Genomic DNA, 15,426 nt, shown 5'->3' with positions numbered 1-15,426 from the left:
TAAGCTGCGCTCTTCGCTTGAACGTCTTTAAATGTATTCTTTCGCTAGAAGCAATAACGAAAATTCCCCCTAGAGTTGCCAGTTATGCGACGGATTAACGGTTTACGTTAGAGAAAATGTACCATTCAAAGTAATCGAAGAAGTAATGTGTCATTATTATATATATATACATATATAAATACGTAACAAGCTCCATATATATTGATTAATTCCCACTTAAAAGCTTAGAGCCGACTCCAAGCAGCTAACGGACATTATTAGTGACTTTTTCAAAGCAGAAACCCTTGTCTAGATTGTCAGATAGGTCTATCGAGGCACGAACATAGTTAGAAAAGTCGTTACTAGCATTTAATTGAAAGCTCCTACTGAAGATACGACCTGTGAAGTAAGCGATACGTATTTCTACACCTCAAAAGCTGATACAACCTCATAAACAACACCTCAACACCATAAACATGAAACAAAAACTGTTACATTGAAATTCCTCGTAAGCGAATACACTCTCTGGAGTACCAAAAAGAGATTGGGGCCTTAAGAAACTTATGGAAAAAAACATTAAAAAATCTGTGAGAAACACCAAGACAATGCGAGCTCTCATACATCAGAGTATTTGGACGGTCCAAAATGCTGAAGTGATGGTTCAACGGTCATTCCTCAGTTCTGTCTTTTTGAACAAATAGAACCATGATCGAAAATTGTAGAAGAAGTTGATAGATTCAAATACTAGATTCAAGTTTACAAAAATGTTTATAATATCACGAAGAAACCATAACATTCCTATTCTATCAGATCAGTACAAAAACCAAATTTCGCAACTTGGCAGCCCATTTATATAATATGTAACACGCGTAGTTATAACTCTCATACGTTTGTTTTGAGCAAAATTAATTATCAAGTTTTTTGCAATATACACACCGCCTTCCATCAAGTTAAGCTATACCAAAGCCCCAACTTCAAATCATGCATACATAATTATATATCATGCATAAATATTATATATCAGTTCAAACTGAGAGAAAGAAAGAGTTACAACTCTAACGCAATTGAATGCCTCACTCTTCGTAAGCTATTTAGGCTCATCTTAATTATGATTCATCATAAAATCCCCAAAGATGTTAGCTTTCAGCAGCTGGTTGACGAAAGCACTTGGGGGGAAATCCAGCCAAAATTTAATAATCTCGTCAATTTCAAAGAAATTGTGGTAAACAATTGAATGAAGTCTTGAAAGAAAGCATAGCATTTCCAGGGAATAACAGATAACATTAAAATACATGTATCTTTATCAGAATTTTATTACTGAGTTTTGAACTGATTGAACTATGTGTTCAATTGGTATTCCTGGAATTGATAACAAAATTATAATTTTTACCGAGAAATACAAGCCTAGTACATAGAGTTGTTAGTGGATCTATTCATATTCACATAAGAAAGTAACCAAACAGCAACTATGGTAGTGGAAGTACCAGTTGTTATTCATTATGACCTATTCTTAAATGATTGGTTACAAAAGGTGGGTTTGGTATTGATGTGATTTCTTCTTTCATCGTTGCTTATAAAGGGTGATCCATTTCGGCGTTCCCTTCTTTAAAAAAAAAAACACAGAAAATTAAAATTTAATGGGGAGTGTTTATTATCATTTGAAAGAAGATTCTTTGGCATATATTTCTTAAAGATTATCTCATTCAAATGTTGGCCCCTGCCACGTCTCAATGGCCAATTCGTTGAGTCCCATTTTCGATTACTCATTCAATCATTTCGACTAACTGGTGAACGACACGCGTGATGTTTTGCTCGAAGGTCTGAATCGAAGCGGGATTATGCGCATAGACTTAGACTTTACATATCCCCACACGAAAAAGTCTATGATATCATAGCACACGATCTTTGTGGTCGATCTTACCAAAACATGATGTTATTTGCTCACCGAAGTATTCTCTCAATAAATCCATCGAATAATACGATGTGTGAGAAGTGGCTTCGTCTTGTTGAAACCAAATGTCACCGAGATCACGGGCTTCAAATAGTTGGTTATCATGGCGCGAAAATAGTCGCCATTGACGATTACGTTCTCATCGGCATAATTTTTGAAGTTATATGGACCGATGATTCCACCGGCACACAACCACACCAAACCGTTGTTTTTTTCTGTATGAAATGGCAGCCCTTGAATTTCTACTTTTTACATACCCATTGATGGGCCTCATCGCTGAACAGAATAGGGCTCGAAAGTCGGATTTTCTTGGAACTTTTCAAGAGCACATAGCGCGAAGCGATGTCGCTTGGAAGGGTCGTTGTACATTTCCAAATTTAAATGTAAAATGTACCAAGTCATTCCAAACGTCAATCCCAGTTGCTGCGAATCGACTCTGTTAGAGATATATGATGATTTAGGCACTCCGCACCTTCTTTACCATCGTCCACTGCTGTTTTTAGAGATTCATTGAAGTTTTTAACAAAACCGTTATGAGAGTATCCCGTACATAATTATTTATCTAACCAGATTAGTTTAAACCGCTAGGGATTCCTCGTATTATATAAATCAAAAAGTAAATTTAGTGTTTCTTCTTTATTAAAACATTTTTGTTTACCGATATATTATAACAAAAATGCATAGATTACTTAATTAAATTATTTAAAATTTTTTCGTGTTCGCACTGAACCAATAGCAAAATAATCATTTTTTACACTTCATTTACAAAATCACACAGTTTTTTTATTTTCTCCTAAATTTGTTGAGAAAATGTATGGCAATATGGCGTTAACTTGTGCATGGTTGCTAATTTTAAACCCATCACTTTCGAGCAGATAAAGCGTAACATTTCATGGCCAAACAATGCTTTCGATCCAGTCCAAAAATGCAGAGACACGCGTGTAAAGCCCAGGAGTAGCACTACCACAGCTGAAACCGGCCGAAATCACACCAACCACACGATACTTATTCAAAGCCTCATCGACCACCAAATTCAAGGGACCACCCGAATCACCTTGACAGGCATCCTTTGTTAGACCCGGGTCATGTGCGCACATTTGACTAGCTATGATACCATCACGGTTGCGTCGCGTTAAGCCATTGTCAACATAACTTTCATTACATTTCAAATTGTCAACGATCGTCTGACGGGCTTTCAATAAAACATCCGATTTGACACGTGCTGCAAGCAAGGAAGAACCCGATTTTAATAACCGTACATTATAGACTATAGTAATAAATGAGTAACACTTACTGCTTCTATTGATGACACCCCAACCGGTGACATAGAGCACAGAGTTGGCTGGCGGATCTTTCGAGTCGGTATAAAGGCACGTTGGGAACACATTGTTGGTGTACGTAACCTCTTCTTCCAATTCCAACAAACCCACATCATTATAAACATTAGCGCTCGTATAATCGGGATGTAAGTGTACTTTCTGCGGGGAAAAAATTATAACTTATAACTTATCAGAGTTTTCGGCATTACTTACCTTAATTTTAATTTCAACAACTGCCTTCATTTGTTCTGTATCTGTGAAATTCACCACACCCATACGCACCGTCACCGGTATTTGACGTGTGACCAGACAATGTGCTGCCGTTAAAACGTAACTCTTCGAAATCAAAGTACCGCCGCAATTATATTCCACAGCACCATCGGTATCAGTCAGTCCAATAGCCACCATATGTGGGTATTCACCTAATTCAACGGGTGTACCGCCTAGGATGTGTGGTGTAAGCAAGGGTTGCAATAGTTCATCGATTTCATTGCAGGCTGCAAGTTATCAAATAAGTGTGGTTAGAATTGATTTTGTGTTAGTTTTTGATATCTGCAAGTTTTCGTATAATTATAGACAATTGAACTCACCTCTTACAGCTGGACGATCATCAGCGCGTGTCTTAATGGTTGTGGTGGGTATGGAGAGTGTTCTGTATTATTAGAAATTTGTAATAATATAATTTATATAATATGCATCAGGGGGTTTAACTTACGGACAACATATGATTTCTTCAAATGTTGTGAATCCACATCGGCTGATATCACGTCTCTTCAAGCCCAGCTGCGCCATGCTATACGGCAGATCCGTACATTTACTCGCCTCAGTGCAAATGCCTTTATAATTTTGCTTTTGACATGGGTCTCCTACTGAAACGAGTATAAAGAGATAAGTGCTCTATTAAGCATATTTCATCTCAAAGCCAAAACATTCCCACGAATCTCGAATTTTCCGTTACCTAAAACTTCCATATCTTTGCTTGTGGGCATATTGTGGAAAGCAATAAAATTTCTTGATAATCTCGAATTCCCCATTGAAATCGTATATATATACACTCAAAAACCAGTTCTAAGATGGTGAAGAAGTATTGATAACTAGTAACGCCTACTAATTGGCTAGTACCTCGATAGTATGATACTAGTTCGATTTACTGTGGCGGAGTAACTGTTGAATATACATAGATATTCTATAAACCAACAAGAAAGATCTAAGCCCTTAATTCATACATATTGCCAAAGAAGATGTAAGGAAGGACTAAATTCAGTTTAACCAAACATTAAACATATTATAAGATACAAAAATCTCATAATTTTGAAATATATACCTATGGATTAAAGTATTATGAATTGAGAGAGAGAAAGTCGGAGAAAATATAAGATAACAATGTTTTGGTTTATGAAAACTGAACAATCGGAAGTTTCATGAAGATTTTATTGCAAAGAATACTTTGATAAGTGATGACACTTAAGTTTCTACAATGCCTTGAGAGTTATGAACTTCCATTAATATCGACTACTTACCCTCCATTTGAGCTGTTGTCATACCCAGTAGAGCGGCGAACATGCTTCCCAGCAACAGCAGCATGCTTGTGTATGCTTCACTTCGTTGTAATTTGAAATGTTTGGAATACATTTCGGATATTTTTCTTTAATTCAATAATAATAATAAAAATCAGTTGGCGTGCACAATATTCCGGACTGAGCTGGCAGAAAGTGTTGCGTTGCAGTTTTATCACATAAAATTATTCGAGGTATATGTCTGGATGTATGTAAGTTATGGAAGCTGCACGCGATATCGTTGGCATTAAGTCATTGAACCGTGAATGAATGTGCAAGTGTAATTTGTAAGCATGTAAGTATATCACTACTACTACTTGGTATCTGAAACCGGTTATGTAAGCAAATCAATATAAACTTTTATGCGTGTGACCTTGTGCGCGACGTAACACCTTGACATTGACAAACTACAGTACATACATTAAACGTTTGATGCAGACGGAAATTGAGTGTATTTTGTGACAGTTGATGTTGTGTTTATATATATTTGCAAAAGCAATCAATTTGTTTGGTTTTAACTCTTTTAATTTTAATGTTTGTTTTTATTTTATTTTTTTTTTTATTTTAGTGCCCAATACTCCTCAGACAACCCAGCGTCTCCGGTGACCCTTTGTCATATACTTAAAGCTTTTCTTTGAACAGTTCAAAGCTCTATTGGTTCGATTAACTACATTCCAACAGAACTTTTATCTGAGCTTTCATATTTGTACATGAAATTAAATTATTGACCGTTATGAAATCGAAAGTTCAGTTAGAATATAACTGAAGTAAGAGCTTTCATTATAGTATATCAATTTTTGAAATTCTCGCAAGCAGTTTTGTCGTGAACGGTGTCCACTACTTTGTATTATTGTTGTCTACTTTGTACTAATACTACTGAAATCGAAACTTCAATTACATTATATCAAAACTTTCAACTGAGCTTTAATATTTATACATGAAATTAATTTTTTTTACCGTTATAATATCGTAATTTCAATTATAATCTACCAGAGCTTTCAACTGAGCTTTCATTGTAATACACAAATTTAAATTCCTGAATTTCTCTCAGCTAGTTTTGACGGGGAGATTGTCTAATATTGGACTAATAAACAGTATTACCTAATATATTTGTGACTAATCAAATATAATGTTATTAGTGATGCTCTCATTATTAAGGTGGTTAATAAACGTAAAAAATAAATTATTTTAAGTATTTTCAAGCCTGCTCTTTGCACGATATATTCCTTTTAAAAGCGAACACAATAAATGAACTCTTCGAAATTCGAAAATCGAAAACAGAGCAGAATTGGAAAAATGTAATTTCAGAATTTTTCTTTCAATGAATCTAATAAATTCCATAGAAGATGATCAAATTCTATCATAAACAAGTAAAGAAAGGCTAAGTTCGGGTGCAACCGAACATTTTATACTCTCGCAATTTATTTAGAGAATTACCTATATTACCCTTAGGCACTGAGTTCTTCATGTTTGATATGTATGTATACATTATAAAGTGAACGAATCAGAAGGACTTAAAATTGAGTTATATGGGAAGTAGGCGTAGTTGTGAACCGATTTCGCCCATATTCCACTAGTGTCATCAGGGTGTCAAGAAAATATTATATACCGAATTTTATTGAAATCTGTCGAGTAGTTCTTGAGATATGGTTTTTGACCCATAAGTGGGCGAAGCCACGCCCATTTTCCATTTTGTCAAAAAATCTCAGTGCAGCTTCCATCTGCCATTTCTTATGTAAAATTTGGTGTTTCTGACGTTTCTCGTTAGTGAGTTAACGCACTTTTAGTCATTTTCAACTTAACCTTTGTATGGGAGGTGGGCGTGGTTATTATCCGATTCCTTTCATTGGACTGTACAAGGAAAAAGCTAAAAGAAACGACTGCAGAAAGTTTGGTTTATATAGCTTTAATGGTTTGCAAGATATATACAAAAAACCTATTTGGGGGCGGGGTCACGCCCACTCTTTCAAAAAAATTACATTCAAATGTACCCCTCCCTAATGCGATCCTATGTTCCAAATTTTATTTTCATAACTTTATTTATGGCTTAGTTATAGCTCTTTATGTGTTTTTGGTTATCGCCATTTTGTGGGCGTGGCAGTGGTCCGATTCCGCCCATCTTCGAACTTAACCTTCTTCAATTTTTACTCAAGTTACAGCTTGCACGGACGGACAGACGGACAGACGGACGGACGGACAGACAGACATTCGGATTTGAACTCCACTCTTCACCCTGATCACTTTGGTATATATAACCCTATATCTAACTCGTTTAGTTTTAGGACTTACAAACAACCGTTATGTGGACAAAACTATAATACTCTCTTTAGCAACTTTTGTTGCGAGAGTATAAAAATAAAAGATTCTGTTCGTGATAATTTTTTTTTTAATAATTATAACAGATGTTCCTATAAAGTTATGAACGCATCTCAATTTGAAATTAAACTAATCTCTATTAACTGGAAATCGGAACTGTGTTCCGGGTATTCAATTTTGATGACGAAGAAATAAGTAAAATGATTACTCAGAAACCACTTTAATTTGAAATAAAGTTCAATATTCTAAACTCTAATGACTGATCACAACTGCTTCTTCTTGAAACTCTGAAAAATTTAGACATTCAGCATAACTTTAGCTGTAGTGTGAGAGAGAGAGAGATACTCTCGGAAGCTAGCGCCAAAAGTGTGGAGTTTGAGGTTATTAAATAAGTAAAACAAAAACTCAAAAACTGTGTAGATTCTGGAATAAATATTTTGATCCAATAGTAGCACCAAAAAACTTTTTCGAATTATCACCGACCTTTCGAACTACACTCGTATAACTAAAAGTCATGAATCTATGATATTTTTTCAGCGCAAAGTTTTACCTGAACTATATGTACTATATTTTTATTAGCGAAAAAATTGTAATTTTCCACACTTTTCATTATTACACTAGTCTTCAGTCAAAAAAGCTCGAAGTCCATTACGAAATTAAAATAAATGAGTACTGTTATATAATTCTTGAGTTGTTGTTAGAGCAGCTAACGGTTCTGAATGAGATATTTTGGAACTTATTATAAAAAAATCGCAAATATTTCGAAAACCAGCGAAAACCAATGATATTCCAAATGAAAAGTTATGAAATTTTTGACACTTCTGACTTGACTTTTGAGTTTTGAAAATTCAAAAAAAGTTTCATAAACTCAAGTTTTTTGAAGAACTAAGAAAGAAAGCAATTTTATTAATAATTAAGAAATATTAAATTAAACAGTTTTGTAAAGAAATATTTAAACAGTATAAATAATTAAATAATCACAAATTAATTGTTGTTTTTGTTTATTATGACTCTTGATTTCTTCGAAAAACAAGCGAAATTATTAGAATGAAAATTCCGTTAATTTCGTTATCAATTTAGGTCGTCATATTGTTTTTTTCTATATATATTTATAATAAGTATTCTCTGTACTTATATACTTTGTTAGCCAACTTCACTGTAGGGATTTTACCTGTTCCACAGAGTAATGCGTCAATACTAAGCCTCGCTGAAAAATTGTTTTTGCGAGTAACTTTTTGCGTCCTAAATACACAGACAACTTTTATATATGTATAGACGTATATATATTGCACAGTATAGATAGTAGTTCTATTTAAATATATTTTATATATATATATATTCCACTTGTTTCAATTGCGCTTTCAGTCTTATCACTTTGCCATTGACACTTCATGTACATATGTATATGTATGGATGCACTATTTGACACTGCTTGTGTTTTTGTTGTTATTGTTTTTTGTGCTTTATTTTGTTTCGTTGCTTTTATTGCTTAAGTTGATTACAGATTTGTGTGCTGTGCTGCGTTTTTCGCGCGTATTCAACAGTTGTCCATCCGGTTTTGCGATTTTTTTTTGTTTGACACAAACTGTTTATTTTCGGTTTATATGTAAATTGCATAAAAATAAAAATAAAATTAAACAAAAATATCACTGAACTTTTTGATGTGGTCACGTGATTAAAAATTACAATTTTTTTTTTTTGAGATTTTATTTATAATTATTGTACTCAATTTTCTACCGAAACAATATTCTAGCAACTAGAACTAATGTGCGGTGAATTTTTGTTCAGCCACACGCCACAGCTAAGCCAGCACTGGCTGGTGAGCACAAACTCTCTGAGCTCTGAACACGCTGCTCCACGAAAATGTAGCAAAAGGTAGGCCAAGAAATCGTAGTATAAAAAGAATTTACAGTGTAGACTTTATTGGATTTGGAAATCTACATAAATAATCTTTACAATTTTACTGTCGTGCTAAATATTTAAAATTGCGCTTCGTCACGAATGAAACTGGGTTTCAAATTAATTTTTCTTGAAGTTCTTGAAACTCTTTATCACTAAAATTATTATTTTTTTCTACTTTTAAATTGCAAGAAAATCACAAATTTTCCATTTATTCCATCTTCTTTCAAATATTTTTATTTTTTATATTTTTTAGCACAACATAACTCCTAAAATCGTATGAAATATGTATCGCTTACAATATAGCATTTAATCAGAAAACTACTACATTCATTCAGCTAGTAAACACTGCTCAATCTCAACTATGACTTTGCTGCTGGAGAGCCAAACTTATGCATTGATTTTGTATTCGCACTTTTTACGTCACTTTGAGAATCGTCGTGTCGAGATCGAGCGCAGACAAAATTAAATATTTATATGCATATATGATGAGCAGATAAGACCGGCTCAGAAGTGACAGTAATCTTGAATTAATTGTCAAGTTCGAGAGAGAGAGAGAGAGAGAGCTAGTGTAAATACAAGTAGGTAGCATTTAAGACAGCTGTAAGCAGTGTTGGCGCTACAAACGGTTTTCATTAGCGTATTCAACAATATATAGAAGCTTAGCTTAAAATCTCACAAAAAGTCGTTAACAGTTAATAATGTACAAATTTCATCGATTTTTATAATCTAACTCAAGGCTACTCAAGGAATGTTTATCATTTGTTTAGTAATTGCTTCAGCTACGTGTTGAAACTTATACTCGTATGAATGACTGGTCACAACGGTATCGAAAAGGCAACGGTAAAGCCATGGAGCTTTTACCCTAATATTATCCGACCCCGGACAGATCGCACCGCTCTTGTTCTCTTATGGTTTAATATTGGATGACTCGTCTTGAAATGTGAATTGATCTTGCGACCATACTATTCTAGCAATAAAACAATAATGAGAATAAAAAAAAAAAATAGAAGCCAAAAGCACGGACAGAGCTTTGGAATTTATTGCCGCTTTCAAATATTGATATGGAAATTCCTAAAAATCGTTAAAATACTCTCGATTTCATATGAATTCGTTTAATAATTCTTCATTACCAACAACATTGAAACGTTTTGCAAATTTATTTATAAAATTTATTTAAAATTAGTGTACAAAAAGAAATTGATAAACTTATGACAGAGTGACTTTCTTATCAGCGAATTTCAATTTAACCCAAAAAATTACTTATAACGCATAAAAAATCGCATAAATAACACATCGCAACAACAACACAAAGGGAAGTTCGACATAAACAATTTCATTTTTTGTATGCTACATATCTACATTTAATGCTGAACATCAAAATATATATTAATAAAATAAAAATATTATATATGTATTAATAAAACGAAAAATGTTGGTTAAGAAGAACGATTAAATTTTTATCAATAACTTGCTTTCAATAATATTTATTTTTATTTAAGTTTATATTGATATATATATATATATATATATATCTAAGAAATTTAAACAAATTTAAAAGCATTTCATTTATCTTTGAATGATTCAGGAAAACACAAATATAAAGAAGTAATTTGTGCTTACTCAATTATGGTTTCGCGTGCGTTTATGCCGCGTTGATTGTGGCCTAGCATTCTTTCTACCTCGTTGATGTTGTGGTTGCTTTCTACGGTGTAGAGTTTCTTCAAACCTTTTATGTTTCCACAACTCAAATTGTCCATTATTGAATGAATTTCGACTTTTCAAAAATACATTTTTTGTTCTTTCATTTGATATGGGACTCCTATTTAAACTTGAGCCCATTCTTACTTGGTCATTACGAATAGAGTGTCGCGGAATTTGTCCATTTATTCCTGCATTTTCTTTTGCACCCGCTGTTGGGCTAAGAAATTTATTTAGATTACCATTGAGTATGGCATTTAAGAATGCATCTCCATCTCTAATATTTTCGTTAAGTATTGCTGCATTAGCCGTTGGAGATGCATTGAAGATCCTGTTTGCATTTACGACCGAAATAGGCTGTCCCAGCCTTTCAGCTTTATTGTAACCATTGTCAAACTGTGCAGCGTTATCACCGAATATGGCATTTAGTAGTTCATTGTTAACAGGTTTGTCATTCACATTCGGCACTGGATTTGTATTGGAGAAACCGTTATTGTTACCATTTCCAAGTGGAGCAGAGTGTCCATTCCATATCCCTTCACTAAGTCCATTTCCAGGTTGTTTAGGGTTGCCGCTAAAAATATCATCAAGTCTTTCATTTTCATTGTTAACAGGATTGCCATTCACATTCGACACTGGATTTGTATTGGAGAAACCGTTATTGTTGCTATTTCCAAATGGAGCAGAGTTTCCATTCACTTCCCCTACATTAAGACCATTTCCAGGTTGTCTGGGGTTGCCACTAAATATAGCATCAAGTCTTTCGTTTTCATTGTTAACAGGATTGCCATACACATTCGGCACTGGATGTGTATTGGAGAAACCGTTATTGTTGGCATTTCCAAGTGGAGCAGAGTGTCCATTCCATATCCCTTCACTAAGTCCATTTCCAGGTTGTCTAGGGTTGCCACTAAAAATATCATCAAGCCTTTCGTTTTCATTGTTAGCAGGATTGCCATTCACATTCGACACTGGATTTGTATTAGAGAAACCGTTGTTGTTGCCATTTCCAAGTGGAGTAGAGTTTCCATTCACTTTGCCTACATTAAGACCAGGTTGTCTAGGGTTGCCACTAAAAATAGCATCAAGTCTATCATTTTCATTGTTAACAGGATTGCCATTCACATTCGACACTGGATGTGTATTGGAGAAACCGTTATTGTTGGCATTTCCCAATGGAGCAGAGTGTCCATTCCATATCCCTTCACTAAGTCCATTTCCAGGTTGTCTAGGGTTGCCACTAAAAATATCATCAAGTCTTTCATTTTCATTGTTAACAGGATTGCCATTCACATTCGACACTGGATTTGTATTGGAGAAACCGTTATTGTTGCTATTTCCAAATGGAGCAGAGTTTCCATTCACTTCCCCTACATTAAGACCATTTCCAGGTTGTCTGGGGTTGCCACTAAATATAGCATCAAGTCTTTCGTTTTCATTGTTAACAGGATTGCCATTCACATTCGGCACTGGATTTGTATTGGAGAAACCGTTATTGTTGCCATTTCCAAATGGAGCAGAGTTTCCATTCACTTCCCCTATATTAAGTCCATTCCCAGGTTGTCTAGGGTTGCCACTAAAAATACCATCAAGTCTTTCATTTTCATTGTTAACAGGATTGCTATTCACATTCGACAGTGGATGGGTATTGGAGAAACCGTTATTGTTGCCATTTCCAAATGGAGCAGAGTTTCCATTCACTTTGCCTATATTAAGACCATTTCCAGGTTGTCTAGGGTTGCCACTAAATATAGCATCAAGTCTTTCATTTTCATTGTTAACAGGATTGCCATTCACATTCGACGCTGGATGTGTATTGAAGAAACCTTTATTATTGCCATTTCCAAGTGGAGCAGAGTTTCCATTCACTTTGCCTACATTAAGACCATTTCCAGGTTGTCTAGGGTTGCCACTAAATATAGCATCAAGTCTTTCATTTTCATTGTTAACAGGATTTCCATTCACATTCGACACTGGATTTGTATTGGAGAAACCGTTATTGTTGCCATTTCCAAGTGGAGCAGAGTTTCCATTCACTTTGCCTACATTAAGACCATTTCCAGGTTGTCTAGGGTTGCCACTAAATATAGCATCAAGTCTTTCATTTTCATTGTTAACAGGATTTCCATTCACATTCGACACTGGATTTGTATTGGAGAAACCGTTTACATTCACTTCCCCTACATTAATTCCATGTCCTTGTTGTCTAGGGTTGCCACTAAATATAGCATCAAGTCTTTCATTTTCATTGTTAACAGGATTTCCATTCACATTCGACACTGGATTTGTATTGGAGAAACCGTTGTTGTTGCCATTTCCAAGTGGAGCAGAGTTTCCATTCACTTTGCCTACATTAAGACCATTTCCAGGTTGTCTAGGGTTGCCACTAAATATAGCATCAAGTCTTTCATTTTCATTGTTAACAGGATTTCCATTCACATTCGACACTGGATTTGTATTGGAGAAACCGTTATTGTTGCCATTTCCAAGTGGAGCAGAGTTTCCATTCACTTTGCCTACATTAAGACCATTTCCAGGTTGTCTAGGGTTGCCACTAAAAATATCATCAAGCCTTTCGTTTTCATTGTTAGCAGGATTTCCATTCACATTCGACACTGGATTTGTATTGAAGAAACCGTTTCCATTCACTTCCCCTACATTAATTCCATGTCCTTGTTGTCTAGGGTTGCCACTAAATATAGCATCAAGTCTTTCATTTTCATTGTTAACAGGATTTCCATTCACATTCGACACTGGATTTGTATTGGAGAAACCGTTTCCATTCACTTCCCCTACATTAAATCCATGTCCTTGTTGTCTAGGGTTGCCACTAAATATAGCATCAAGTCTTTCATTTTCATTGCTAACAGGATTGCCATTCACATTCGACGCTGGATGTGTATTGGAGAAACCGTTTCCATTCACTTCCCCTACATTAAATCCATGTCCTTGTTGTCTAGGGTTGCCACTAAATATAGCATCAAGTCTTTCATTTTCATTGTTAACAGGATTTCCATTCACATTCGACACTGGATTTGTATTGGAGAAACCGTTTCCATTCACTTCCCCTACATTAAATCCATGTCCTTGTTGTCTAGGGTTGCCACTAAATATAGCATCAAGTCTTTCATTTTCATTGCTAACAGGATTGCCATTCACATTCGACACTGGATGTGTATTGGAGAAACCGTTTCCATTCACTTCCCCTACATTAAGTCCATGTCCTTGTTGTCTAGGGTTGCCACTAAAAATAGCATCAAGTCTTTCATTTTTATTGTTAACAGGATTGCCATTCACATTCGACACTGGATGTGTATTGGAGAAACCGTTATTGTTGGCATTTCCAAGTGGAGCAGAGTTTCCATTCACTTCACCTACATTAAGTACATTTCCAGCTTGATTATTGTTGCTATTTTGATTCAAAATCATTGGTGTATTTGTAGTGATGGCAATAGAATTGGGATTAAACACAGTGTCTGGTTGTGGCTTAGGCCGTTGGGATAGATCGATATATGCGTTGGGAAGTTCTGGTGGGGTTTGTACTGGTGTTGGCCATTTTCTGCAAATGTTTTTTTTTTTAATAATAGTTACATTTACAAACCTTTTAAAATATATCAAATTAGTCTTACGGGCAACATATTATCTCCTCTGTAATCGTAAAGTCACAGCGGCCCACGTTGTAGCTTTCCAAACCCATTGAATCCATAATGAACTCCAAATCAGTACACTTGCTAGCTTCCAGGCATGTGCCATCGTAACCAGCAAAATCACAAAAGTCGCCCACTAGAATTACGTTTTATTACTAATAAGAGGGATTTCTAAATATTTTAATAGATTTACCATAAAGCATTTGAGCAGTACTAAGCGCACAGTAAGCAATGAGCATAAGTATCCGGCTCATCCCGCTGATTTTATAAATGTTCGGCATTTTATACGCCGACCACAATCTGGAATACTAAATATCTATATAAAATGCATACATATCATATAACAATATATTGAAAATAATTTAATTTTAAAAATAATGACCAAACTTGGCTTCATCGCTTATGAAATGAGTTCTGGATAAAGTGGAGGTTTAAAATGTTAAAGATTATTGTGTTAAAGAGTTGTTTTTATAAATAAAAATTATATTGCCGACCACTGCACTTGTGCAAAATTATGCAATGTTGCAAAGTGAAAAAAAATCGAGCTTTGCGATTTACTATATACAAAAAGCTATCGTTCGAAAGTTGTTTACTTCGTTGTATGAAAGATCTATATTTGTATTGTTTAAACTATTGCAAAACAAATATGATTAGCTGGGGAAATCCTCAAATTACTTAATATAGATTATTTTCGAATACGAGCGCTGGGTATAATGACTTTGTTGAACTTAGATAGGCAAATTTAATTGTTTACCCCATCTCACTTTATTTGCATAGTTCAGTTACACGATCATTTCGCATAATTGTATATTGGATCCACTTCACTTCACCTAGAGTTGTTTTCTTTTTATGTTCACCAACGAATTTATCTGTTGCAATGGTTGAGTCGCTTAGCACTCACCTTAAAATTCAAATGAATACTTCCGTGCACTTTTCAATACTTGTTATCAATCACTTGTGCTCACAATAACTGCGCGTTCATTACTGCGAATTTTTCTTAAAATATAAGTATAAAACAGGGTTATACATTACGCTGATAACACGCATACAATACATAC

At 34.8% G+C, this 15,426-nt stretch overlaps 2 protein-coding genes across 7 annotated transcripts; both read right to left on the bottom strand.

The window, feature by feature from the left end:
• Positions 1 to 2,551: 2,551 nt before the first annotated feature.
• Positions 2,552 to 5,076, bottom strand: LOC105208798 (serine protease persephone). 2 transcript variants are annotated; one of them, XM_029038143.2, is made up of 6 exons: positions 4,770 to 5,076; positions 3,965 to 4,118; positions 3,840 to 3,901; positions 3,463 to 3,746; positions 3,225 to 3,408; positions 2,552 to 3,152 (listed from the first exon to the last, which is right to left on the bottom strand). In XM_029038143.2, exons 1-6 carry the CDS (start codon positions 4,879 to 4,881, stop codon positions 2,821 to 2,823), a joined length of 1,128 nt encoding a protein of 375 aa, XP_028893976.2. In that variant the 5' UTR covers positions 4,882 to 5,076; the 3' UTR covers positions 2,552 to 2,820. The 2 variants fall into 2 exon arrangements, with proteins under 2 accessions (XP_028893976.2, XP_054088558.1); XM_054232583.1 differs by having other exon boundaries at positions 3,965 to 4,115.
• A 250-nt stretch (positions 5,077 to 5,326) lies between these two features.
• LOC105208797 (putative uncharacterized protein DDB_G0286901) lies at positions 5,327 to 15,382 on the bottom strand. 5 transcript variants are annotated; one of them, XM_054232577.1, is made up of 5 exons: positions 15,123 to 15,142; positions 14,562 to 14,668; positions 14,351 to 14,504; positions 8,293 to 14,280; positions 5,327 to 5,425 (listed from the first exon to the last, which is right to left on the bottom strand). In XM_054232577.1, the coding sequence occupies exons 1-4, from the start codon at positions 15,125 to 15,127 to the stop codon at positions 10,644 to 10,646; spliced, it is 3,903 nt and encodes a 1,300-aa protein (XP_054088552.1). In that variant the 5' UTR covers positions 15,128 to 15,142; the 3' UTR covers positions 5,327 to 5,425; positions 8,293 to 10,643. The 5 variants fall into 5 exon arrangements, with proteins under 5 accessions (XP_054088552.1, XP_054088553.1, XP_054088555.1 ...); XM_054232578.1 differs by having other exon boundaries at positions 5,327 to 5,413; XM_054232580.1 differs by lacking the exons at positions 5,327 to 5,425; positions 15,123 to 15,142 and adding an exon at positions 15,270 to 15,382 and having other exon boundaries at positions 8,702 to 14,280.
• Positions 15,383 to 15,426: the final 44 nt, after the last annotated feature.

The sequence above is a fragment of the Zeugodacus cucurbitae genome, chromosome 5, assembly GCF_028554725.1.
Source record: "Zeugodacus cucurbitae isolate PBARC_wt_2022May chromosome 5, idZeuCucr1.2, whole genome shotgun sequence".
Lineage (NCBI taxonomy): Eukaryota > Metazoa > Arthropoda > Insecta > Diptera > Tephritidae > Zeugodacus > Zeugodacus cucurbitae.
The sequence above is the reverse complement of the archived record's forward strand: the minus strand, read 5'-3'. Positions and strand labels throughout refer to the sequence as shown.

Bases quoted from the DNA above. Each gene is read 5' to 3' on its own strand.
- LOC105208798 (XM_029038143.2), bottom strand. From the start codon at position 4,881: ATGTATTCCAAACATTTCAAATTACAACGAAGTGAAGCATACACAAGC. The intron at 3,902-3,964 runs GTAAGTTAAACC...CTAATAATACAG, and splicing joins GAAGAAATCATATGTTGTCC to AACACTCTCCATACCCACCA. The intron at 3,747-3,839 runs GTGAGTTCAATT...GATAACTTGCAG, and splicing joins TGATCGTCCAGCTGTAAGAG to CCTGCAATGAAATCGATGAA.
- LOC105208797 (XM_054232577.1), bottom strand. The intron at 14,505-14,561 runs GTAAATCTATTA...ACGTAATTCTAG, and splicing joins TACTGCTCAAATGCTTTATG to TGGGCGACTTTTGTGATTTT. The intron at 14,281-14,350 runs GTAAGACTAATT...AAACATTTGCAG, and splicing joins GAGGAGATAATATGTTGCCC to AAAATGGCCAACACCAGTAC.